General features: G+C 39.2%; 1 protein-coding gene across 1 annotated transcript in view; it reads right to left on the bottom strand.

Annotated features, from left to right (window-relative positions):
• NRPA2 (nuclear RNA polymerase A2) overlaps nucleotides 1-25,861 on the bottom strand; it is a 345,762-nt gene that overhangs the window by 216,581 nt on the left and 103,320 nt on the right. Inside the window, exon 13 of the mRNA XM_089405878.1 lies at nucleotides 21,571-21,658. Coding sequence (XP_089262004.1) covers nucleotides 21,571-21,658 — 88 coding nt within the window. The remainder of the gene's footprint in view (nucleotides 1-21,570; nucleotides 21,659-25,861) is intronic.

Here is a 25,861-nt window from a genome sequence, read left to right as displayed (position 1 = left end):
TCCTCATTTCTTTTCTATCTCCAGCAGCTTCCATTCTACTTCCTACAACCTCTGCTTTTCTCTCTTCCTCCCCTCTACTCTCTGCATCCTTTTCTTCCTCTTTGCTTCTACTGCCAAAGTTGCCTTCACAATAAGAGGATCTGCTTTCATTTTGCAGCGTTTCTCTCCCTCCGGACTGTCAGCAATCTTCCTCTTTCCCATGACTTGCACGAGATTGCTACCTTCTGCCACTGTTGCTTTCAGAGCTGTTGTTGTCTGTGGAAGAGCTTGTGAAGTCTTTACTATACTGACCAGCTCATTGAGTGTGGAGGCATTGTAGCAGTACCTCCAAGGACCTACTCTAGCCAATGAAATGCCCCACTGATCCACGGAAAGTAAACTCTCATACAGTGGTCCTTGCAAATGTGGCGGGGATCATACGGATTGAAGTCCTTAGTGCCTAATTCAAATCTGACTATTTCCTTAGCCTCGGTGACTGCGACTTTCAAGTTCTTTATCTCGTATATTCTGATCTGCAAAGGAAGAGAGGGCCATGGTGCTTTCTTCTTCTTGTGCAGTGTTGCTGACAACCCTGTAGCGAGATGGTATGATACTTCTTGCATGATCAGTTTGTCAGTGGCATACCTCGGTAAGACATACAGAGGCTTCTCTACACCAAACACTCAGATGAAGGTGCCACTTAGTGAGGCATACCAATCTTCAATATCTACTATTGCTTCCTGGGACATGCAAGGTGGATCTTGTTCAAAGATAAGCTTGTACAGTGGGATGATAAAGTGCTCAGTTAGTCGTTCCATTACTCCTCGATAATTGCAGTCTGAAAGCAACTTGTAATAGATGTTCACAATAGTCTCTCGTGGTGTCCATGTCCAGTTCATGCCAAGGAACAGTTGTTGCACACAGATTGCATCCAGTAAGTAGGTGGACATATAGAACCTTGCTCGCTCATCCTTGGGCAGATTCTGAGCTTGTGCTACATGGGCCTTCAATTGTTGAGCCAACAGATCCGACTAGTTGAATGGCCTCCCATTGTTCACCAACTGATCCAATAAGACTACCCACCCTTCAAGAAAGGTTTTTGTGCTCTCTTGACCATGGATTTGAAACAAACAAAGTTCGTTCTTCAGGTTAAATATTCCAGAAGACTTGGATATGTAGATCTCCATTGAGATACAAGAATACATATTAAAATGTATGAGTAAGAATGATGTTACAAATGAGAGTGAGAACCCTGATTATATACTAGGTAGGTGCCTCTTCATGGAGAGTCATGTCCCATTTAGACATGCATCTTCAACCTAATTACTAATTAACTAATCATTATTACAATTATCATCTTTATTTATATTTAGTATATTTTATTCATAACAGGATTCTACAAGCAAAGATAATCAAGACCTGGTAAGCCTTCTTGAGGGACTTTGTCTTGTACACATGGGTGGGTGTCTGTCAAAACTTCGATGGCTCTTTCACCCAACGTTTGACAATGTCTCTTGTGTTCACATAGTTGTGGGTGGCATAGAAGAGTGAGTCCATGTGCTTTACTAGCTCGAGCAAGTGATACATCTGTTGAAAGTCTTCTGCCTGAAACATGGCAAGCTTCTACCTGTTGGCACTGCTCAATGTCATGGTTTATTCATCCATAGTGAGACAACCCAGTTGATGATGTCCACACACAGGAAGGTGGGATACCTGAATGCAACCATGAATAGCCATGACTGCCAAATGCTAAGATAAACCTGTCGGTCCTCTAAATCTGCCTCAAAGTCCTTTGCAAAAATGTCTTTGATCTATTTCCATGTCATTGATGATCCCTTCTCTATAAGCAGTTGAGTATCTGCATACACCGACAAATCAACTGATGTTTGCTCAATTGTTTCGTTTGATGTAGCTCTCTTAGATGTCATGGTCATAGTGACTGTTGGAGAGGTGCTCAACAACCGTTGTACCTGTGCGATAGAAAGAACACTTATGGCAAGCAAATATCAATCTAAACCAAAACAACTTACAAGGCAATTTCAGGCAGCAAACTGGGCACTAGATGGGAAGGATTGCGCAATTCTTCCTGATAGGGGATACTGGCAACCTGTGGGAACTGCGCACTTCATAGTCCCAGTAGCCAAGGTGGAAGCCTGTTGGTTGAAACTGCGCAATGCGCAGTTCAGCTTGGGCAAAGGCCTAGGAGAGACTACACATTGCACAGTCTCATTAGCCAAGCTGACAGGCGGGCACTTGGAACTGCACAGTGCACAATTGGAGCCAGCTTCAACTGCAAACTGCGCAATTCCAAAGGCCAAGCTTGTGGCTTTAGCCTCCAGATTGTGCAATGTTAGTTGTGCAAAGTGAACTCTGGCCAAAGGGAAACCCAGATCTGCCCAAGGGAAGTGTGGAAAACAAGCAGATCTGAGAGATAGTGTGAAGCTGAGTGCAAATTTGACTAAGTGTAGATAAATGCATGTGAATCAAGTGCAGCAATTGATCAAACGGAAGGAAAACGACGTGAGGAGAGTCGCCGCAACGACAACCATTGGTGCGGAAATAGGAAAACTAATGCGACACTTGGGAAAGGCAATCTATAACTTGAAACAACACTTCTACAAGTTAAAATGCCAGCAACCATGAAGAGAAACAAGTGAAACAGCACTCACACAAGCCAAACAACAAAATGCGACAGAAAGAGCGGCAAACGACGACAAAAGCAAAACTCACCCGGAAAAGCATTGACGATCACATCGAAGGTTCCTTGATCTCCTCGGGAATACTAGATCTCCAAGATCAAATGTGCAAATGAGATCTAGAAGCGTCGATTAAATAGATTTGGACAAATTAGGGTTTATGACGCGCATGCCTAAAATCAAGGAAAATCAACACTTGGCAGAAGTTTCTAAAAATAGCACAAGTGCCTCCTTCAGGATACTAAAAATAGATCCCTATTTTTAGAGATGCTTTTTGCGTTGTGCTTTTTTCAAGGAAACTTGTAATGCACACTACCGGGAAAGATTGCGCAGTTCTGGGGAACCGGGCAACTTTCTGGCTCAATGCACTGTGCAGTTTCTGAGCTCAGTGAGGGTTGCGCAATTTTGGGGTTCAGTGTTGGGTTGCCTCCTCATCACTGTGCATTTTCTTGAGGTTTTTGGAAAGAGTGGGTATAGCAGATCTCAAAGCCTCAAGGCCTTTCAAAAGGCATGCAAAGTGCCAAGGGTTAAACCTGCTCAAGTTGATCCTATCTCTAAGGTTCATCTCCCGTATATCCAAGGAACCATGGATAGGATTGCCCACATCCTTAAGAAAATTAATGTCGTTTCCTCATTTAGGCCTCTCCATACCATAAAGAATTTGTTGGGATTTCTTAAAGACCCTTTTGACCCTAAGCACATGAAGGGCGTCTACCTTGTTCCTTGTTGCTGTGGTATTCCCTATATTGGGGAAACAGGTAGGTCTATTAAGCAAAGAATCTATGAGCATGTTGCAGATATTAGACACAATCGACCCCGCTCATCAGCCCTAGTTGAGCATGCAGAGAGAAACAAAACACCATGTTTGCATAGAGGAGTCCAAAGTCACTGCCAGGGTGGATCATTTCCACCATAGGAAGCTTCAGGAAGCAATTGAGATTGAAAGGCATGCCAAAAATCTTAACAGGGATGACGGTTGGAAATTAAGAGCTGGATTCCAGCTCTCATGTCTTGATTCCTCCCACTCCTCTCCGAGGTTATTTTTATCTCTATTATTTTCATGAATCTTTTACATGTTTTCTCCTTTTCTTTCGTTTTATATATCTACCTTGCTCCCCTCTTAACCCTCATTTTTTCTGAATTTTATAACTTCTGAGTCTTTTCTCTTATTTTTATTAGGTCTCTTATTATTTCTAATAAATATATATAACTTTTTACACTTAATTATAGAAATAGTTCCAATTTCTCGCGACCATGAGGCCAGATGACACGCATATCATCAACGAACCTCTTACACTTTTTAGGGCAAAATTGAGTTGTGGCTAAAGCCTTGGTCTCATCTTCTTGAGGTTTTTGGAAAGAATGGGTATAGCAGATCTCAAAGCCTCAAGGCCTTTCACAAGGCATGCAAAGTGCCAAGGGCTAAACCTGCTCGAGTTGATCCTGTCTCTAAGGTTCATCTCCCGTATATCCAAGGAACCATGGATAGGATTGCCCACATCCTTAAGAAAATTAATGTCGTTTCCTCATTTAGGCCTCTCCATACCATAAAGAATTCGTTGGGATCTATTAAAGACCCTTTTGACCTTAAGGACATGAAGGGTGTCTACCTTGTTCCCTGCTCTTGTGGTATTCCCTATATTGGGGAAACAGGTAGGTCTATTAAGCAAAGAATCCATGAGCATGTTGCAGATATTAGACACAGTCGACCTCGGTCATTAGCCCTAGCTGAGCATGCAGAGAGAACAAAACACCATGTCTGCATAGAGGAGTCAAAAGTCATTGCCAGGGTTGATCATTTCCACCATAGGAAGCTTCGGGAAGCGATTGAGATTGAAAGGCATGCCAAAAATCTTAACAGGAATGACGGTTGGAAATTAAGTAAGAGTTGGATTCCGGCTCTCATGTCTTGATTCCTCCCGCTCCTCTCCGGGGTTATTTTTATCTCTATTGTTTTCATGAATCTTTTTCATGTTTTCTCCTTTTCTTTCGTTTCATATATCTACCTTACTCCCCTCTTAACCTTCCTTTTATAACTTTTGAGTCTTTTCTATTATTTTTATTAGGTCTCTGATTATTTCTAATAAATATATATAACTTTTTACACTTAATTTTAGAAACAGATCCAATTTCTCGCGACCATGAGACTAGATGACACACGTATCATCAACGAACCTCTTACACTTTTTGGGGCAAAATTGAGTTGTGGCTAAAGCCTTGGTCTCATCTTCTTGAGGTTTTTGAAAAGAATGGGTATAGCAGATCTCAAAGCCTCAAGGCCTTTCACAAGGCATGCAAAGTTCCAAGGGTTAAACCTGCTCGAGTTGATCCTGTCTCTAAGGTTCATATCCCGTATATCTAAGGAACCATGGATAGGATTGCCCACATCCTTAAGAAAATTAATGTCGTTTCCTCATTTAGGCCTCTCCATACCATAAAGAATTCGTTGGGATCTATTAAAGACCCTTTTGACCCTAAGGACATGAAGGGCATCTACCTTGTTCCCTACTCATGTGGTATTCCCTATATTGGGGAAATAGGTAGGTCTATTAAGCAAAGAATCCATGAGCATGTTGCAGATATTAGACACAGTCGACCCCGCTCATTAGCCCTAGCTGAGGATGCAAAGAGAACAAAACACCATGTCTGCATAGAGGAGTCCAAAGTCATTGCCAGGGTTGACCATTTCCACCATAGGAAGCTTCGGGAAGCGATTGAGATTGAAAGGCATGCCAAAAATCTTAACAGTGATGATTGTTGGAAATTAAGTAAGAGTTGGATTCCCCACTCTCATGTCTTGATTCCTCCCGCTCCTCTTCGACGTTATTTTTATCTCTATTGTTTTCATGAATCTTTTTCATGTTTTCTCCTTTTCTTTCGTTTTATATATCTACCTTGCTCCCCTATTAACCTTCATTTTTTCTGAATTTTATAACTTCTGAGTCTTTTCTTTTATTTTTATTAGGTCTCTTATTATTTCTAATAAATATATGTAACTTTTTACACTTAATTTTAACTATCAACCTCCTTTTAACCGTTTCATTATGTTTGTTATAGCTTGAATTCTCTTCTTTGATCTTAAGTATATAGTTGTATTAAGTTAACCCCGTATAAAAATTTTAATCTAATAATATCCAATTAATTATTAAAGCTTTAAAATAGAATATTTTCTGAAAAAGTGGATTTAAAGTCTTCAATATAATTTTTCACTTACCTTGAAATAGTGGATATAAATATTTTATAACAGTTAGCTTTAATAAATATATACTATTCAAACACTTTAATTAATTATTAAATTAATATAATATTTAGTTAGTCCTAACTGCTACTTTCTAAACAAATATATAATATTGTAATTATTTTATATTTTTAATAATTTATATTTATTTCTTCCTAACAGCTAGTTTTTTAACCAAATATATTTTATTATTTTTATATATTTTACTTACCATAGTAACTAATTTAACTAATTTACCAACCGTTAGTTCTGGGCAATGATGCATCCACACTATTTATTCCTTGAGATTGATTGACTCTTCACCTTGTCCTGAGCATGGACCACATTAGTTGGTTCGAAACATCGACCAAATTCTGATTATGTGATTAATCCGAAAGACATCTATTCCATGCATATATATATATATATATATACCTGTGGCTTTGGCTCGTAAGGCTTGAGGTTTGAATTGTCTCTAGGACTTTGTGGCTTGCAATCTTAAAGTATGAACAGTTATTTATATGAAAACGACTTGGAGGCATGTGATAGTAACTTGATTGACCTGGAAACATGACATTGATCTATACAACAGTGAGGGATGACTATAATATGCATGAGCAGTGACCTTGGTTTATATGACTATGAAGAATTATGATAATCGTGTCCTATGACAGTTGCACAAGTGATCTTATATGACATACCAGTGACCTTGTTTGACAGTAAAACCATGATCCACGATGACAGTAAGACTATAATTCATGTGACAGAGGCATGACCGTAACCAACATGACAGTGACTTGAAAACAATGACACTAACCCTTGTTGCATAACAGTGGTGTAGCAGACATAACAGTGATCTCAGAAAAGTCAGAAATTTATATGACAAAGATGAATGAAGTTGATAAATGTCAACTCAAATATCAAGACCAGATCTCTGCGAAGGACAAGGAAAATTCAAAGAGGTACGCATAATTTTTGACCTTTTTAGGTCATAATGATAATCATGAAAAACGATCTGCATTAATATTAGAGACAATGACATGTAAGAATGTGATGATATGTTGCATATGAAGACTAGATCTTGAATAAAAGGCATGACAGTATCATTAGGGTTTTGCAACATGCTAGTAGAATTTTACAATGTATGACTGACAAGTCTTAATGACAATGAAGTATCTAGGGTTTGCATAGAATTTGCAATTTCTAACAAGATCTTGAAAATCTTAAAAAATCTAGGGTTTTACATCTAACTCTCTTGTGTAGTTGTAGAACTCTACAGTTTGAAAGAGACAAGTCTTGGCATCTAGGGTTTGCAAGCCCTTAATCAATGAATGAATTGAATTGATTTACATGAGCAAATGAAGCTCAATAAGTAATATAAAGATATTTACAGAAATAGAAACATCAAGTTTCTATTAGGAAATAGAAACAACTAGTTTCTTCTAAGAAACTGCTAAAAAAAATAACAATAGAAACAGCTAATAGGAATGAGCATTAAACACTAAATAGCATTATTCTAATACCCTCCCTTAATGCTCAATCTATTTACAACACCAATAGACCCTCTGAATTCTACAAACTTATCAGGACCAAGAGGCTTAGTGAAGATGTCGGCACGCTGCTCTATTGTAGGAACATATCGCAACTGGACGGATCCGTCTTCAACAAGCTGGCCAATGTAGTGACAATGGGTTTCTACATGCTTTGTTCGTTCATGAAAGAATGGATTCTTGGCAAGTTTGAGCACTCCCTACTTATCACAGAACAATGGAGTAGGACCTGTCTAGAAAACATGCATGTCTGCAAGCATACGTCGAAGCCAAATTGCCTCACAAGATGCCTTAACTGCTCCCCAATACTCTGCTTCTGTCGAGGAGAGAGCCACTGCCTGCTGCTTCTTACTAGTCCAGGTGACAGCACCAGATCCTAGATTAAACACATACCCAGCTATAGATTTATGATCATCAACCGAACCGGCCCAGTCAGAATCTGTGTAACCATTGAGTATAGTATCGGAACTTCGAGTGTACAGAAGTCCATAATCAAGAGTGCCACGCAGATAACGCAGCACACGCTTCGCTGCTATCCAATGATCAACCTTAGGAGCTGACATGAAGTGAGAAATGTAGCTCACTGCAAAACTGATGTCAGGTCTAGTGGTAGTAAGGTAGATGAGGCTGCCCACTAATTGCTTGAATAAAGTTGCATCCACAAGGGGTGAGGATGAATGAGCTGAAAGTTTGAGCCCTGGTTCCATAGGAGTCATGGCAGGTTTGCAATCCTGCATTCTGAATCTGCCCACAAGATTTCTAGCATACTTGGACTAAGAGAGAAAGATGTTATTCTCAGTCTGCCAGACTTCAACCCCCAAACAATAATGAAGAAATCCTAAATCTGTCATATCAAAAGTGTTGCACAAATCCTGTTTGATCCCATGGATCAAATGTGTTGCGCTGCGAATAATGATAAGGTCATCCACATAGAAAACCACAAACAGAATATCATCACCAGTATGCTTGATATACAGGTTTGCATCAGATGGACTCCGCTGAAAACCGTGATCGGTGAGGTACTAATCAATTTTCATGTACCAAGCCCGAGGAGCTTGTTTCAGACCATAGAGTTCTTTGACTAATCTACAGACTTTCTGTTCTTGACCGGAAACCTTGAATCCTGGAGGCTGCGTCATGTAGACTTCTTCCTGTAAGTCACCATTCAGAAAAGCACTCTTTACATCCATCTAATGGACTTTCCAATTGAACTGAGCTGCTAAGGCAAGGACAAGCCGTATGGTACTCATCTTGGCTGGTCTCATCATAGTCAATGCCTTCCTTCTGTGAGAACCCTCGAGCAACAAGGCGAGCTTTATACTTGTCTAGGGTTCCGTCTACTTTGTATTTCACTTTATACACCCATTTGCAGCTAATGGGCATTTTCCCTGCAGGAAGATCAAAAAGGGTCCAAGTGTGATTCTTCTGAAGACTCTGGAATTCAGCTTCCATAGCATATTCCCACTCTGGTGTACCCTTAGCCTCCGAATAGGTTTGAGGCTCAAAAATACTCTGCGGGTTAGCCATAAGAGCAAAATTTACTATAGACTGTTGTTTGCTCTTATGTCTAGAAGTTCTACCTTCAAGGAGCTCATTATCCCGGAGATCACCAATGGTTTTAGTCCACCATTTAGGCCGGAGAGTAGAGGAACCAATATCAGGGGGAGATGGAGAAGGCTCAGGAACAATAGAAGCAGCAAGAGGAGGGTTATTTTCCGAAGGAAGCTCAGGTAGTGCATCATCAAATACTGATGCTGCATCATCCCTCCCATCAGGTGGACCTACCAGAAGAAGAACATTGTGAGGTTGATCCTCAGAACACTGCTCAGAAGGAGGAGATTGAAAGAATCATCTGTCTTCATCAAATACTACATCATGACTGAAGCTAAGACGACCAGTGGCTATATCTATCAACCTACAGGCCTTGTGATGATCACTGTACCCTGTCATCATGAGTTTCTGGCTTTTGGAATCCAACTTAGAGTGCTTAGCAGTTGGAATCCAAACATATGCAACTGAGCCAAATACTTTGAGGTGACTGATCTTTGGCTTACATCCAAACCAAACCTCTTCGCGAGTCTTCCCCTTAACAGCCTGAGTAGGTGATCGGTTAAGAAGATAGATAGCAATAAATACTGCTTCAGCCCAAAATTTGTTCGGAACATTCCTGTGTTGTAACATGGAACGAGCCATTTCAACAATCGTACGATTGCGGCGTTCGACAACACGATTCTGCTGAGGAGTGTAGGGTGTAGTTAACTGACGTTTGATGCCATGAGTATCACATAACTTGGAGAAAGCAGAAGAACAAAATTCCCCCCCCCCGTTATGTGTCCTAAGAGTTATGATATTACAGCGAGACTCTTTTTCAACTAAGGATTTAAACTTCTAAAAGATACTAAATACATCAGATTAATTTTTTAGAAAATACACCCACATCTTTCTACTGAAATCATCTACAATAAGCAAAAAATGTTTGCAACCAATAATAGAAGATGTATGCATAGGACCACAAATATCAGCATGAATTAACTGGAGTACCTTAGATGTGCACCAAGATTCTCCATCCTTGAATGAAAACCGATGTTGCTTGCCAGCTTGACAGGCGCCGCATACTCCCAACTGCTGAGTCTGAATATCAGGTAACCCTGACACAAGTCCCTCCCGAGAGAGCTGAGAGAGATACTGCATGTTTAGATGCCCATATCGCTAATGCCATAGAGTGTTGATGTGAGAAATACGAGCTGCTAGAGCTACTTCTGGAGAATCTCCAGTATCAAGAAGCCTGTATAGACCATGATCCTCTATGCCAACAACAACTGTAAGACTAGTGTCCCTGTCGATAATGGAGCACTTGTGCGCACTGAACACTACATCAAGCTGAGGATAGTTCCTCATAATCTAGCTGACAAACAGCAGATTAATTTCCATACCAGGAACATAGTACACATTCACGAAGATGAGTGTGCGCCCACCAGACTGGATCTGAACTATACCTTTACCAACCACTGTGTACTCTTCACCTCCGCCGAATACTATTGAATCACTAAAAGGTGAGAAGTCAATAAACCAATCACGCCTGTGAGAGAAATGGCGTGATGCACCAGAGTCAATGTACCAAGCCAAAGATAGGACATGATCTAAAGCCCTTTTAGCCATAAAGGCGTAAAAGGCAGATTCTGTCTACTCGGAATGTTCTGCAACATTCGTTGTCTGATGGGACCCTCCCTGTTTCTTCTGTTCAGAAGAAATCCTCTGCCGGCAATCTTTCTTCATGTGGCCGAATTTGTGACAGTAATTACACTGCACATTTTTCCTCCTAGCAGGATCAAAAAACTGAGAAGAACCTTTCTGCTGAAAGGACTGAGAGGACTGATATTTGGCAGCAAAAGCATTTTCTGAGGAGGTTGATGAGGCACCAATACCAAACTGTTGTTTCCAACAATCATGCTGCATGAGTTTGGTGCATAACTCCGGAAACTTTTGCTCAACATTAGTGGAGGTAATGTTGAGTGTTTCTATGAAGTGCTCATAAGGTCTTGTAGACTTTTCAGAGTGATGACTACCATATCTTCTTCCCCCATGGTCCAACCAATGGCTTCGAGTTGATCTCGAATGTCTTTAATCTTGTTAAGATGTTCCTGTAAAGACATATGCTCTTCCATCATGATGGAGAACATCTGATTCTTGAGAAAAAAAGCTCTGCTCTTGTCAGATGTCTCATGCAGTTCCTTCAAATGTTGCCAGATTTCGACAGCTGTCTTGCCAGAAGGAATCTGTGGTGACTGATCATCAGACACAGAGAGTTTGAGAAGCATAACAGCCTCTCGATTTCGATCGTCAAATTTATCTTGGTCGGTACCAGTTGTACTAGGACGGAGCTCTTTGCCCAAAACGAGCTGATCAAGACGCCTATATTCAAAAATGGTCAACATTCTCTGTTTCTAGATGTTATAATTGGTGCCATTAAAGCGCTAATTGCCTTCCAACATCAGATTGGTTAGCGAGGCCATCTGCACGTTTCCCAAGACACAGAAAACAACAAAGAAGTTTGGCATGGATTTCAATGGAAATGCCAGCTGAACCGAACAAAATCTGATAGGTGCTGGAAACAAAATTTAAATCTGTTGTCTCGAAAAATCGAGGCACGGAAAATGATGTACCCAAAAAATTCTGACGATTACCCAGTTGAGATATCACAAAACCCACATCAAATCTGTAATCGGAAAAGTTTTTCGACAAATGAAAAAAGTAAAATACCTTGGTCGAAAAAAATACGAGCTTCAGATTTCCGCCTTAGTAATTTCTGCCTCCTGCTGTGCGCTGCCACACGTTTCCGAGATTGAACCCGAGACCATGAAACTACAAAGCGATACAAATGCCTGATTCAGCAGATTTTCTAATAAGATTTCTCGTAATTCCTCCAGATCACCACTCGCAGCCTCATGCATAAGTTTATAACATTTACCAGGAATTCGAAGCAGCAACCGAGTAGTGTTTATCCCCCACTCACAGTTACAGTTGATTTAACAGACTGACAAAATATACAACACTAATTACATATCACGAGCATTTGTTGTGCCTTTCCACGCGAGAGGACATACACATGACTGGTTCATTCTGCGGACAAAAGCCGGTGCTGCCGGTGTCTTCTTTCCACCGACTGCTCCGCACGAAAGTAAAACAAATAGACCCTAAAAATCCAGAAACAAGTACACCATTGTAACCGAACCCCAAGAAGCAACGAGTCGTCTGCCTACCTTCGTTGATGAATCCAGCGAGGATTCACAACTGACCCGCTTCAATCACTTTCACGATTTTATCGCTATTCACTAAAGCTGCTAATCGAAAACTTAGTCTGATGGGGGCATCTCAAGAACTTCACAAACAGGGAACTTGAGAACAAAAGAACCAGTCTTGTTGGCGTCTCTCCGCCGTCACTTCTCGTGCTGCGTGTAAGAAGAACGCGTCGTCCCGTTAAGTGCTGCGTCCCTGGCAATATATGAAGGCAATAGCTGGAAATAGGTGTGTGATTAGCTGGTGAGCTCACATCACATGCTCACGGCAACAGATGTCGGAACCTTTCGGAAGCCCTCCCGCATCAAATTTCGAGGAGAAACCTCAATACCTCGTGGACAAAAGTAAACAGACGCTTCTTGGTGTATTATCACAATGCAAAAAAGAAATAAAAGCTTCGAAACCAAGAAGAAAAACTTCTCTAGACCTGATCTTCGTCCAGTAATAACAAAGCTGACAAGAAAACCCGCTATTAAGTTCCTTATCCAAATAAAATCGAACAATCTGTGACTTGAATTATTCCGCAAATAGTGAATCGGGATTTTATGCGGGTGCTACTAAGATCAGGTAGAAATGTAAATAAATCGATAGAAATTGAAACACAGAAAGAGTGTGATGGCGAACGCCGCAAGGAACATACAGCCATTATAATCTTTTCGAGTATTGTTGAACACGCCGGTAGTCCAATCAATCAAACACGCTAAAGAACTTCACAGCAGCGACGCTAACCCTCGGGGAACAACAATGCCTCAGCGAAACAATGCTCTTCGATTTCGAATTCCGTCTTCGGTAAAAAAAAAAAATTCAAACCCCTAGAGAGCAATTTCGAAATGAACACGAAATATTTCAAACAATGAAAAATTATTTCGAAGGAAAAACCTAGCTTTGATACCATAATCAATGAATGAATTGAATTAATTTACATGAGCAAATGAAGCTCAATAAGTAATATAGAGATATTTACAGAAATAGAAACATCAAGTTTCTATTAGGAAATAGAAACAACTAGTTTCTTCTAAGAAACTGCTAAAAAGATAACAATAGAAACAACTAATAAGAATGAGCATTAAACACTAAATAGCATTATTCTAAAATAACCCTATCAAAGTATGGAATAAAAGGAGAAACCCTATAAATAGAAACCCTGATTGGTTGTTTCTATTGTGAGAGGAAAAGGAACTTTTTTTTCAACTAAAAAAATCACGCTTGGAGCAGCTCTCAAGCATACATAGTCCATCCCAGGATTGGACCATGAGACCTATGGGGACCAAAACCTCTTAAGAATGATAGGTATTATCATGACGACGTGAAGACAAGCTTTGATGGAAAAGGGTCCAAGAGTAAGAAGGAGTCAACCATCCTCCAGAGATAAGTATTTGACATCTTCTTGATTATTAATAATGTTGTAGATTTTCATAAGTCTTCTAACCAAGGTTACAGGTCAAAGCAAGTTCTATCTAAAGCTTGACTAAGTAGATGAAAGACTTGAAGGAACGTGGCATAACATGAAGACTGTGAAGGAAGGAGTAGTTTGATGTATGCATTAAAGAAGGCTATCAGACGGCAAGAATAATAACCTCAGATGGAGAAAGAGAGCTATAAAGACCCTAATGATTACAATATTGAAGCCTACCGTTGGTTTAGATTGATGATTAAAAGCGAAGGAGCATGAAGCTAACTTTGTTGCAATATCAGATAGACCATGCAATGGAATGTTGACTTTAGAGGGAGCAAGTAACAAAATTTGACATAAAGAATCCCACACCTTGAGTTAAAGCCATTGTGATTTGGTAACTCAGATTTTGATAATTTGTTTGTGATATGATTTGGCTCCATGGAAAGACATATTGTAGGAAGAGGCTGGAAAGATAGCAATTGAGATAATTTGTTGGATGAAATTGATCTACCTACTGTTGGAAAATGCAGTATGGCAACTATTATTCTCATTTTCCTTATCCTTAATAATTGCTTGTGAAATTTATTTATCTTCTTGTGTTTTCTTTGTTAAAATTTTTTCATCAAACAAATATCAAGTGCGGAACAGTAAAAACAATGGAACACAGAAATTAGGCTCCAAGCTAGGGGAAAACCCAAAAAATCTATTCTCTTCTTATAGAATCTACTTCAAATGAGACAATCAAGACCCATACCCTAGACCAAGTCCTCCTCCAAGTACCAAGTCATCCCTTCAAGAAATCCTTCCAATAGGATCTGATCAACAAAGACTTAATCCTGCATCAACCAGCTTCCAACTTCGTTCTTGTAGTTGTTGCAAAAACCCTTAAGACAGTTCTTCAACAAATGCTCCTTTAAGCAAGATAGATCTTCCCAAGGTCAACGAGGTCAATGTAGATTTTCCTGTAGATTCACAAGCTCATGCAATTTACTAAAGCACAAAACAAGAATCTACTTCTACTTTCAACCAGCGGAATTCAATAGATCGATGAAAACAATAATAGCAAGAAGAAGACAAATCAATGGCACATAACATAGTAAGTATCCAAGGAAAACCACAACTCAAAACCCCACTATCTGTATTGCATTAATCAAAAATCCAAGATGATAATACAATGCTTGTTCTCACAAGAACAATCCCAGCACTAAGTAAAATCAATCTCCAACTCACAAGCAAACTCTTGGCCAACACTTAGCCAATTCTCCAGCGCTCCAAGTCCCTATTTCCTAGCGCAATTTCTATGTCTGATTAGCCCATCTTAAAGGGAAATTAGTACATCCAAAACTGTGCAATCCCTTCAAGGATCAGTTCCTGATTGCATGCACCATTTGTACAACTCAGAGAAAATCTACAACAAATAGTACATTGTCCCTGCACTCTAGTCTCAACTGGGTCTTTCTCAGAATCGACATGCATAAGTTTCCGATGAGGGAATCTTCAGTTAACTGGAGTAGCACTAGTTAATGCATATTAGTGCACCAACTAACTGTTAACTCACTATTAGTTCCTGAAATAGTTGTAGCACTAGTTAATGCATATTAGTGCACCAACTAACTGTTAACTCACTATTAGTTCCTGAAATAGTTTGGAACTAATTTAACTAGACTTAACTCAGTAAACTGAGTTAACTAATTACAACTCATACTTAACCCATCCTGGACACCTATATATAAGGAGAACATATACATGACTTTAGAAGAACTTCCAACTCGAAATTCCTAAGTCAACTCACTCTAGTTAACTATTCCAAGTTGCTATGAGAATAAAATTTGATTTTAATTCGCAGTTTAATTCAAGGACAAACTAAACAGGAATTTTTGGATTCTATTTTTATCATTTCTTGTTGCTATTTCCAACAACTTGATACTGCAACCTGATCTTCTGCAATTTCGGCCTTCCCAAAAGCTACAGAAACCCTAGATTTTGCATGTGTGAGAGAGATAGAGCCTAAAAACAATATTTTCTCCTCCTTCTTGGCTTCTCCTTTTCTTCTAGACCTTCACGCCTCTTTTGTTTCTCCTAACTCCATATCAAACTGCAACCGTGCGAGCATTTTGGGGAAAAATGCAATGTTGGGTGCATCAGTATTTTTGGGTGCCTTACATATTCACACGTCCCTGAGGAGAAGAGGACAAAGCTAGAACCCACAACAAAGAGAGGTATACTGATGGGCTACATCGAGACCAACAAAGCCTACCACATATACCTTCTTGTACAAAGGAAGATTTCCTTGAGGCGGGATGTGAGATTTGACGAGGAGAAGGCTTTGAGGAGGTCTCGAGAGGTTGATAGAGCAGTGGGCTCCTCAACAGGGGGCCACACCACAGGTTTCAAAAGCATCAAGTGGTTCATCAAGATCAGGAGGTTCACCTTCTTCAAGGGTGACAGGTTCACAGAGCACAATTTTTCCTTGTACTTGATCACCTGATGCAAGTTCATCTGGCACAGTATCTCAGAGTTCAGGATCTCCTTTGGTTATTTCAGAGCCTTCCTCGCCAGGAGGTGAGGCACCAGATGAAGATGTTCCCATACCTCCACATGAGACTATTGCAGGGGAGGAGGAAGCCAAGATGGCTTCGGGAGACCTTGAAGAAGGATCAAGCGGCGATGGGAAGACCCAAGTGGTCAGTGAGGGAGAGAAGACTACCAGAGAGGTTGGGTAGCTTCGTGGCAGAGGTTGTAGAGACAGATGCAGTTTGTTTCGAGGAAGCCACTAGACAACACATCTGGAGGAATGCCATGATGGAGGAATATTCTTCTATCATGAAGAATGATGTCTAGGAGGTAGAGTTACGTCTTGCTAGGAAGTCAGTTGTGACTTCTAGGTGGCTCTACAAGATCAAGCAAGCTGCAGATGGCAGCGTTGAGAAGTTCAAAGCTCCGTTTGTGGTGCAAGGGTTCTAACTTCTCAGAGATAGAGGTAGTTGAATATGAGGAGGATCTTTGCACCAGTTGCTCGTTATACTTCCATTAGAGAAGGTATATCTAGATTCTTTAGTAGCTGAGATGGGATGGCGGATTCACCAGATGGATGTGAAGACCGCCTTTCTCAATGGTGTTATACAGGAGGAGGTGTACATTGAGCAACCTAAGGGTTTTGAGTTGCATGGGAGTGATTCTCATGTATGTAGGCTAAAGAAAGCCTCGTAGGGACTGATGCAGGCACATAGGGCATGGTACGAGAGAATAGATGCCTACTTGTAGCAGCTGGGTTTCTAGAAGAGTGATGCAGATCCACACCTATATTTTAATTTGGTAGGTGACGATCCACTCATTCTAGTATTGTATGTGTATGACTTGTTGTTAATTTTAGGTATGTTCTATGCTTAGAGCAATTTATTTCAATTTTCACAGTTAGCTCAATATCTTTTCCAGATTAGCAATCACATCAGCGTTGAAGTAAACTGCAGATAGAAAATTGTAGAAGACAAGCCAAGAAAAGAGGACACAGGATGTGGCGCTAGCTAGGGACAAACCCCAATGAGGGGAAACCCTTGATCAATTCTTCTTATACGTTCTTCAATAGTTCAACAGAGAGAGAGAGATAGTACATTTACAACAGATGTCAACACTTTGACTTATCTAGATAAGAGCATAGATCATCTCTAGGAAGATGATACATGAGATCAGTTGAAAACATGTTGCTTCCATTGATTCTCCAAGGTGATTCCTTCACTTATGGTTGTGCTGCATTTCGTCATCATGCTGCACCTCACTGTGCTGCACCATGCTACACCCATCATCACTACGTTGCATCTCATCACGCTTCATTAATCATGATTGTACCCATCACTGCACTGCATTATGTGCCATTATTGCACCATGTTGCCATAATGACCTATGCGTTGGCTACACCTCGCTTGCTTATTGTCCTATGCTTGCTTGTTGTCCCTAGCATGCTTGTTGCCCTTAGCATGCTTGCTATTGCATGCCAGCTATCCTGCTAGCTGTAACATTGCATGCTTGGTGTATTTGCTGCTAAGTACCATACAATTGTCCCAATGTTTGTTAGTTGTCCCTTACATGTTGCTCTCCTTCGGAGACAGATGCTTCGGTTGTTTCGATAGTTCCCGGCAGTTCCGGCTGTTCTCGGCAGCTCTAGCAGTTCCCGATAGTTCCAGCAGTTCCCGACAGTTCCGGCAGTTCCCGACAGTTCCCGGCATTTCCTGATAGTTCCCGGCAGTTCCGGCTGTTCCCGACAGTTCCCGAAAGTTCCCACAGTTCCCGAAAGTTCCCACAGTTTCCAGCAGTTCCAGCTGTTCACAACAGTTCCCGACAGTTCCGGCAGTTCCGACAGTTCGGCAGTTCCAGCAATTCGGCAGTTCCAGCTGTTCCCGGTTGTTCCCGGCTGTTCCCGACTGTTCCCAGCAGTTCTGGCAATTCTGGCTATTCCCCGCAGTTCCGGCTGTTCCCGCAGTTCCTGCAATTCTGGTAGTTCCGGCAGTTCCCGACCATTCCCTCTAGATTAGGGCAGCGTTATCCCTAAAGATCTCTCCTACTACTAAAACCCAAAGACAAGTAGAGAGGAAAAGATCCCAAGTGTGTTGAAATGACTTGAAAGCCACCTCTATTTATACTAAAATGTTGAGCACAAGTGGGGTTTATTTGGTTGTTGGCCAACCTTGAAACACAAATAAATTCATATCTCCATGAATACTTATCAAAATCGGATGATCTTTAGATCAATCCTACACCTCTCGATGAGAGGGATCCATGAAAAGTATCAGCGTCCATTAATAAGATGACCCCCATGGAGTTTGGCCCTAGTTGCCAATTTTAACACTTGTTTATTACAGGGGAAGACAATCTCATCCAGCATTGCAAGAGAGATCTTGCTTTAGAGTTTCATATGATTAATATGGGGTTGATGCATTACTACTTGGGGATGTAGGTTTCGCAGGAGGATGGGCACATCTTTGTGGGACAGAGCAAGTATTCAGGAGATATCTTGAGGAGGTTCCATATGGATGGTTGTAGGCATATGGCTACTCCTATGATCACCAACTGGAAGAAGCTTCATGAGGTTGATTCCGAGTTGGTAGATCCCACTTTCTACCGTGAGTTGATCGGTTCATTGATGTATCTGGTCAACACTAGACCGAATATTTGTTTTGCAGTCACCACATTGATTCAGTATATGATGGAGCCCAGGAGAGTACACTAGGTAGCTGCAAAACATGTGTTGAGATACTTACATGGTATAGTGGATTATGGGTTGGACTATGTCTGATGTAATGGGGTCAAATTGATTGGTTACACAGACAAAGATTGGGCTGGCAATGTCAGTGACCAAAAAAGCACATCCGGATGTTGTTTCTCATTGGTCTCCGCAGTTGTGTCATGGTTCAGTAGGAAACTGAAGTCAGTGGCATTGAGTAGCACAGAGGCAGAGTACATGGCAGCTAGTTAGGCAGGATGCGAGGCATTATGGCTTCACAACATGCTTCATGGACAATTTGATCAGATGTTGAGTCCAACTATGATTTACTGTGACAATCAAAGTTGTATTAAACTCTCTGAGAATCCAATATTTCACAATCGGTCAAAGCATATAGAGATCAGATACCACTTCATCAAAGACTGGGTTTAGCGAGGGGCAATGAAGCTTGAGTATATATCTACTGATGAGCAGGTAGCAGACATTTTCACTAAGTCCTTGCCAAGAGGCAAGCATGTCTTTTTCAGAGATAGGTTGGGAGTGGTGAGTAACACCTTCCTCGGTAAGAGGGAGTTTTGAAAATAATACCAAGGAGAAGTGTTATTGCACATTTATCTCTTTTAGCCTAGTAGACACATTAATGACTTTTGTCTTGGTGACATTTATGATTTATATTAATGTCATGGATGGAAGAGATACTTGAAAGTGGTGTACCATGTACTTTTCTAATATTAAAGTCACTTGCACTTTATAAAATAACTTTATGTGTAAAGTACTAAGTGTCTTTTCTAATATTAAAGTCACTTGCACTTTATGTGTAAAGTACTAAGTTCACTTTTTCTAATATTAAAGTGAGTTGAGAAAATCACTATATGAGAATGTAGAAAAAGGTACACAACTTGAAAATGGTACTTGGAGGATTTTAAGTAATGGGGCCATTGTGTGAGGGCAGTCAATTGGTAAAGTTAATCTCAACTACACATCTTGAGATTTGGAGATCAAATCTCATCCATTGAATCCTAGGTTTAGGGATTCAATCTTTTCTAAGAGATAAAAGAAAAAGAGAGCGTTCATTCTTCATTATTCACTCATGAGATTATTGACAGAACAAGAGGAGAGGAGAAAAAGAGATCTTCAAGGACGGTTTGCTGCGAGAGAAAGGAGACACAAGTTTCTAGGTGGAGGCAGTCATTAGAGGCATGATTTTTGAGGAGGAAACAGGCACAGAAATCGAGGAACAGTCAGCACAGAAATCGAGGGAGCAGCATCACAGAAATCGAGGACAGAGGCACAATTTTTGAGGCTGTTGTGCACAAATTTCGAGGAATGTTCTTACCTTGATTGGGCCTGAATTTAAAGGCATAGATTTCAGGTTTGCTACTACATGCAGTGCTGATTTCGAAGTGGTTTCCTGGCATTAAAATCAAGGGACATCAGTCACATCCAGCACAGAAATCGAGGCACCTTCAGGCACAAACTTCGAGGCATCTACAGCACAGATTTCAAGGCTGAGTTTGCGCTGCTTTCAAGGCAGATTTGGCACTGATATCAAAGCAGCATTTCTGGCAAAGAAATTTGTAAATCTGGAAATTATTTTCAATGGGCACAAATTTCTAGAAATTGAATTAGATGCTTCAGCTGAAGGAGATAAGTACTATGGTTAATTTTTTATGTACTTCGACTAATTTTCTCAAGCAATAAAATCATCCTTTGAAGATCGGTTTTCCCCAAAAGGCTGTGGGGTTTTTCCAGGGTCACCTTGCCCAAAAATAAGTGTCTCTCATGCTTGAAATGCTTGCCTAAATTTAACTTTAATTTCAGCTGATAGGAAATAAGTTAAATAGTAGAAGCGTTCTTTGAATGTTTACAAAAAATGCATTCTCAAATTTATATCAGCATGACAAAACATGTGGGGGTTGAGTTAAATGAACACATGCAAAATTGTAAAGTAGGGTTACGGTGCAGATCATTAATTTTTTCCAAGGGTTGGAGTCTTTCTGTGGTCATGGGTCTTGGATATCTCACTTTGATCAGATTCTATAAAAATAGAATTTTTCTAGGTTTTCCCCTTGGAGGGGTTTTTGAGTCTTTTCTTTGACTTGGAGCCTATACCTTGTGCTCTTTGTATTCTTGTGATCTTCATGTTTTGTATATTTGGTAATTGTTTGATGAAGAAGACATAAAAAACATTAATAAGAAGCCAACAACATTCACAAGCAATTTTCAAATAAGAGAAACCTACCCTAATTCATAAGCCTCCAGATTTCTCAATAGAGTCTAGCAACTTTGGTACAATCTTTATGATTAGAAACATACCAAAAAGCATTTGAATATCCTATATAGTTGCTACATAAGAAAAAGAATACAAAATAAAACCAATGCACATGTTTGAAAGCAGCAGTTCTTCCTTGTGCATAGCACAGCTGTTAATCAGTTTGTGTAAATGATATGCATCTGAGTTTTAGAACTTGCCATAGGACCAAGCTAATTATGCAAGACAAAATGGATAACAAATTACCAAAAAAAACCTCTGACAGCTAGTGCATTTCAACGAAGGCAGTAACCTAGCCAGGTAAACAATGTACCACAAAAAATTCTAAAACAATGAAATTTACATATTATAGTTTGATTGAAGGAAAAAATGGCATGAATAGAGAGAAATACAAGGACAGTAACACTCTCCAAAAGAAACAATACAGCTTAGGAAGAAATCATACAGTCTCGAAGATCGAATTCATTACTGTTATCCTTAATCTCAGTTTGTAGCTGTGATCTAACCTTTAGCAGCCATTCCTGGAGTTTATCCTGCAAAACAAAATAGCCACATTAGTAACCATCATCTCAACATAGCATTGGCAAATATGTATCTATAACACAAGAAACATGTTACAAATTGACCTACAAAATGTAAGCTGAGGTGCCAGGGAGAGTAAGCAATATCTGACTTCCCAAAGAACAATGCAGATTGTTTTTTGTCACAAAAACTAGCTTCTATTTATGGAAAAAAAGGATGCTAAAAAGGACTTTTTTGTACTTATGACACCTAAATTGGAGTGATAAATCCCCCTGAACACAGCAAAAAAACACTAGACTGTAGAACAATTAATACTAGAAGACAAGATGTTGAAATTGGGCAGTGAGGGAAGAATTCCCTAGCTCATTTGATCAAGCAACTGTATATACATTCACTAAGTTGGCTTGATCTATATAGGAGGGAAAAATTAAATAATTGAAATTTGAATTAATGTAGGTTGGCCTTATGTCGGCTACCCTCCTCAATATCCACGTACCTTGTCATTCTCTGATCATACATTCTCTGATATTAGCATTGTCATTCTCTCATCTCACGAACAACTAGCTTGGTCTTCTCTGATGTTTCTGGGGTTCGTGGAAGGCTTATGAAGGAACAGTTCGAAGGTTTCTATCACGGTTTTGGATGGAGAATATTACGATCTCTGTTTATTATGGAGACTACTAACTCAGATATCTTGAGGCTAGTTTGGATTGATCTCTGTGATCAAGTGTGGATCTCTGTGGTACTATTACTAATGCAGATCTCTGGGATACAAGCTTGGATCTCGGTGGAACTAGTTCGCTCCTCTGTTGGAGTTCATATAAGCACAGTTCGGATATCTAACATCAGTCCTAAGGTATGTTACACCGTTGCTTGAATGATATTGTTGCAACAAGTTGCTAAGTAGTGTGAGGACTACTTCTAGGATTAAATAGTCCGAGGACTACATAACTAGTGTGCTATTACAGTAGCCTGTGCCATCATTGAAGGGACATATCTCTGTTATTCAGACTCTACAGCACAATGGACCATGTCTTCGATAAATCATAGATGGCATATTCCACAGTTCGAATAGTCTAGATCTATATATTGGTTACAGTGGCACTTTATCTAGACCGAAGGTATTCCAGTAATTGTCCAAGTGTATATGTATATGTCACAGTGTGTGAGCTAAGTCACCCGACAGGGGGGTTCGAGTGTCGGATACGGACACGTTGACCCCCCGGAACAGGACACTTCCAGATACGTTATATATTATTTTATTTATATATATATTAAAAATTAGATATTGCTTACACAAATTCTCATTCATGTTACAAATTCATTGATTCAAACATAGATCTTCATATAGATGTAAGTTTTACAAAGTAACATTATGCATACAAAATTACAAATAAAATTGTGACATAAATGATAATTCATAAATTATAATACATATTCAATTCATCAATGATCCAATACAAGAAAGACAAGAGTAACTGTCCAAGTGTATATGTATATGTCAGTGTGTGAGCTAAGTCACTTGACACGGGGATTCGAGTGTAATCGGACATGTTGACTCCAAGAATAGGACATGTTGACCCCCCAGAATATAACACGTTCGGATACGTTATATATTATTTTATTAAAAAAAAGATATATATATTAAAAATTGGACATTTCTTACACAAATTCTCATTCATGATACAAATTCATTGATTCAAACATAGATTTTCATATAGATGTAAGTTTTACAAAGTAACAATGTTTAGAAACGTTGGTGAATATTTTTCTTAAAGTTTAAAAAAGTTTAGAAACAGTGGTGAATCTCATAACTCCATAATATGCAATCTTTAGAAAATTTGGTGATATTTTTGTACAAATATTCAAATTTCTAATACTTTTATATAGTCTATATATAATTTTTTGGTGATTTTTCAAGTAAAATAATTTTATACTGTAAAATTTGGGCGAATAATTTTTAGAAAAAATGGAAATTAGCGAATCTTTTTTTTTAAACATGGAAAATTAGCCCACATGCGAATATTAGCCCCTAAAATTTTCCCCGAGTAACATTATACATACAAAATTACAAATACAATTGTGACATAAATGATAAATCATAAATTATAATACATATTCAATTCACCAATGATCCAATACGAGAAAGACAATATAGTAAGATAAAGATATTGTAGTTTTCACATTAAGTCATCAAAATCAAAATGTGTTATTTTTTACATAGGTAGTGCAATGCCAATTGGGAGAGGAGGGGCAGACCCTGATGAAATTGGAAGAGGAGGGGCAGACCCTGATGAAATTGGGAGAGGGGGGAGGGGGGGCATCTCCAATGGGGACATTCTTCCCCTTCCTTTGCCTCTTCCCTGCTGCCCTTGATTCAGCCATGAATGCTATAAAAAAATAAACAAAAAATGCACAAATTTGTAAAAGAAATGCACATGCAAACTGTTGTAAAAAAATGCAAAAAAAGAGAGAAAATGCACTTACCTGTTGCTTGAATCTCCTTAAAAATGCTCCCACGCCCTTTGTTCCTTGCTCCCAAACACCCACAGCAAAGTAAACAAGTGAATGTGCAAATAGAAAGGCAAAAACTTCCTTTAAAACATCGCGCGCCAACCCTTTTTCCGGATTCGAATCTGAAAATCGGGATTTGTTCCCATTTCTTTATATAATAGAGCTTTGACCTTTCATTTTGTATCATTTGTTTACTAGCTATTGTACTTTGTACACTTTTCAACAATTGCAATAAAAAGACTTTGGAGTTCCATTCATGGATGTTCTTCCTTTGGAGCATAGTACATTGTGAGCTATTGGTACAATCTCTTCTATTTATGCTTTGAGTTATTTCATTTTTCATATACTCTTATAGACTTGCTAGTAAAAAGCTATCTTGCATTAACATTTGATTTGGAAATAGGCTCTAGACGTTGGAAGTTTTGTTATGAATATAATTCATAACAATTAAATAAATAAAATAAATATAAATATTAAATAATTAAATACTAATTAGGTTAAATAGTCATTAAGTTAAGTGAAAAGGCATGTCTAAAAGACATGCCCATTCACGAAAGGTTATCTATTGAGGTATAAAATCAGGGCCTCATTGTAACATTCAGATCAACTTATACAATTTTATATATATTAATAAATTACTATTATTAAATACCTGTGTGTATTTTTTACATTCAAGTCTTCAAGCTATCAATTCTTGTGCTTCAGCATAGTTTTTATGCTCCAGTGGTATCAGAGCCATGACACACGATATAATCATGCAGGCTTTTGAATGTAGTTCGCCGCACAATGTGCCATTACGTTCACATCTTGAGTACATTGAACAATTTAGTATTCAAGAAGTATTTCAGCAATTAGAAAAATCAATTGCAGAAGTTAATGAATGTCGAAAGGAAATCAATAATAAGGAAGAAAACCATGATCAAAATGATGAGAATAAGGCACAAAACACTACTTTTAATAAAGGTGAAAATAAACCTGGTCGTAGTGAGAGAGATCCACATGAAGAAAATCTCAACAACGGTTGTGATGAGGAAGATAGTAAAAGTAGTTATATGAAAACTGGAAATGATAAATCTGAAAGTTATGTCTTCGGTGGAGATTGTCATGAGTATAGTGACGATGGTGACAGTGACGAGGATAGTAATGTGAGTAATTTTGTTATGGCTGTCTCCATTCAAAAAGTGGAACTAAAAGAGCCTGAATCTTGCCCAATTAAGGTGGTACCAGTTACTAACAGCAATGACGTGGTATCTATTCCACTGCATGATTCCACAACCACTACCATATCAGAGAATGCAAGAAAGGCTCAGGCTTTGCAGAATGTTGAAGAAGAGTGGAAAAAAACCGTTGGTCAGAAAAACAAAACTACCTTCCTACAAGCACAGCATCTTAACACCAAATATTGTAAAGCAACTCAAGGAATGTTGAACAAAGATAAATTGTCTGTTTCAGGTCTTGATCAGATTTATTCTACAACCTCTCCCAAACAAATTTTTATTAAAAAGGATATCTATAACATTCTAAGGTTGCAACACCACAAATTTTTTCAAGCTACAAATTGGCATGATGATAAAAATGAAAATACAAATACAGAGATCATTAATAATGACCATAATACAGATGTCTCTTCTTCAATTCTGAACATGGAAGATGCGGAGAATTTATTCCCCAGTCTCATTACGGAGGAGTTAATGAATTTA

This window comes from Pinus tabuliformis, chromosome 2_2, assembly GCF_031772625.1.
Source record: "Pinus tabuliformis cultivar Carrire ecotype Pingquan chromosome 2_2, CPIR1, whole genome shotgun sequence".
Classification (NCBI taxonomy): Eukaryota; Viridiplantae; Streptophyta; class Pinopsida; order Pinales; family Pinaceae; genus Pinus; species Pinus tabuliformis.
This window is presented reverse-complemented; position numbering and strand designations above follow the sequence as displayed.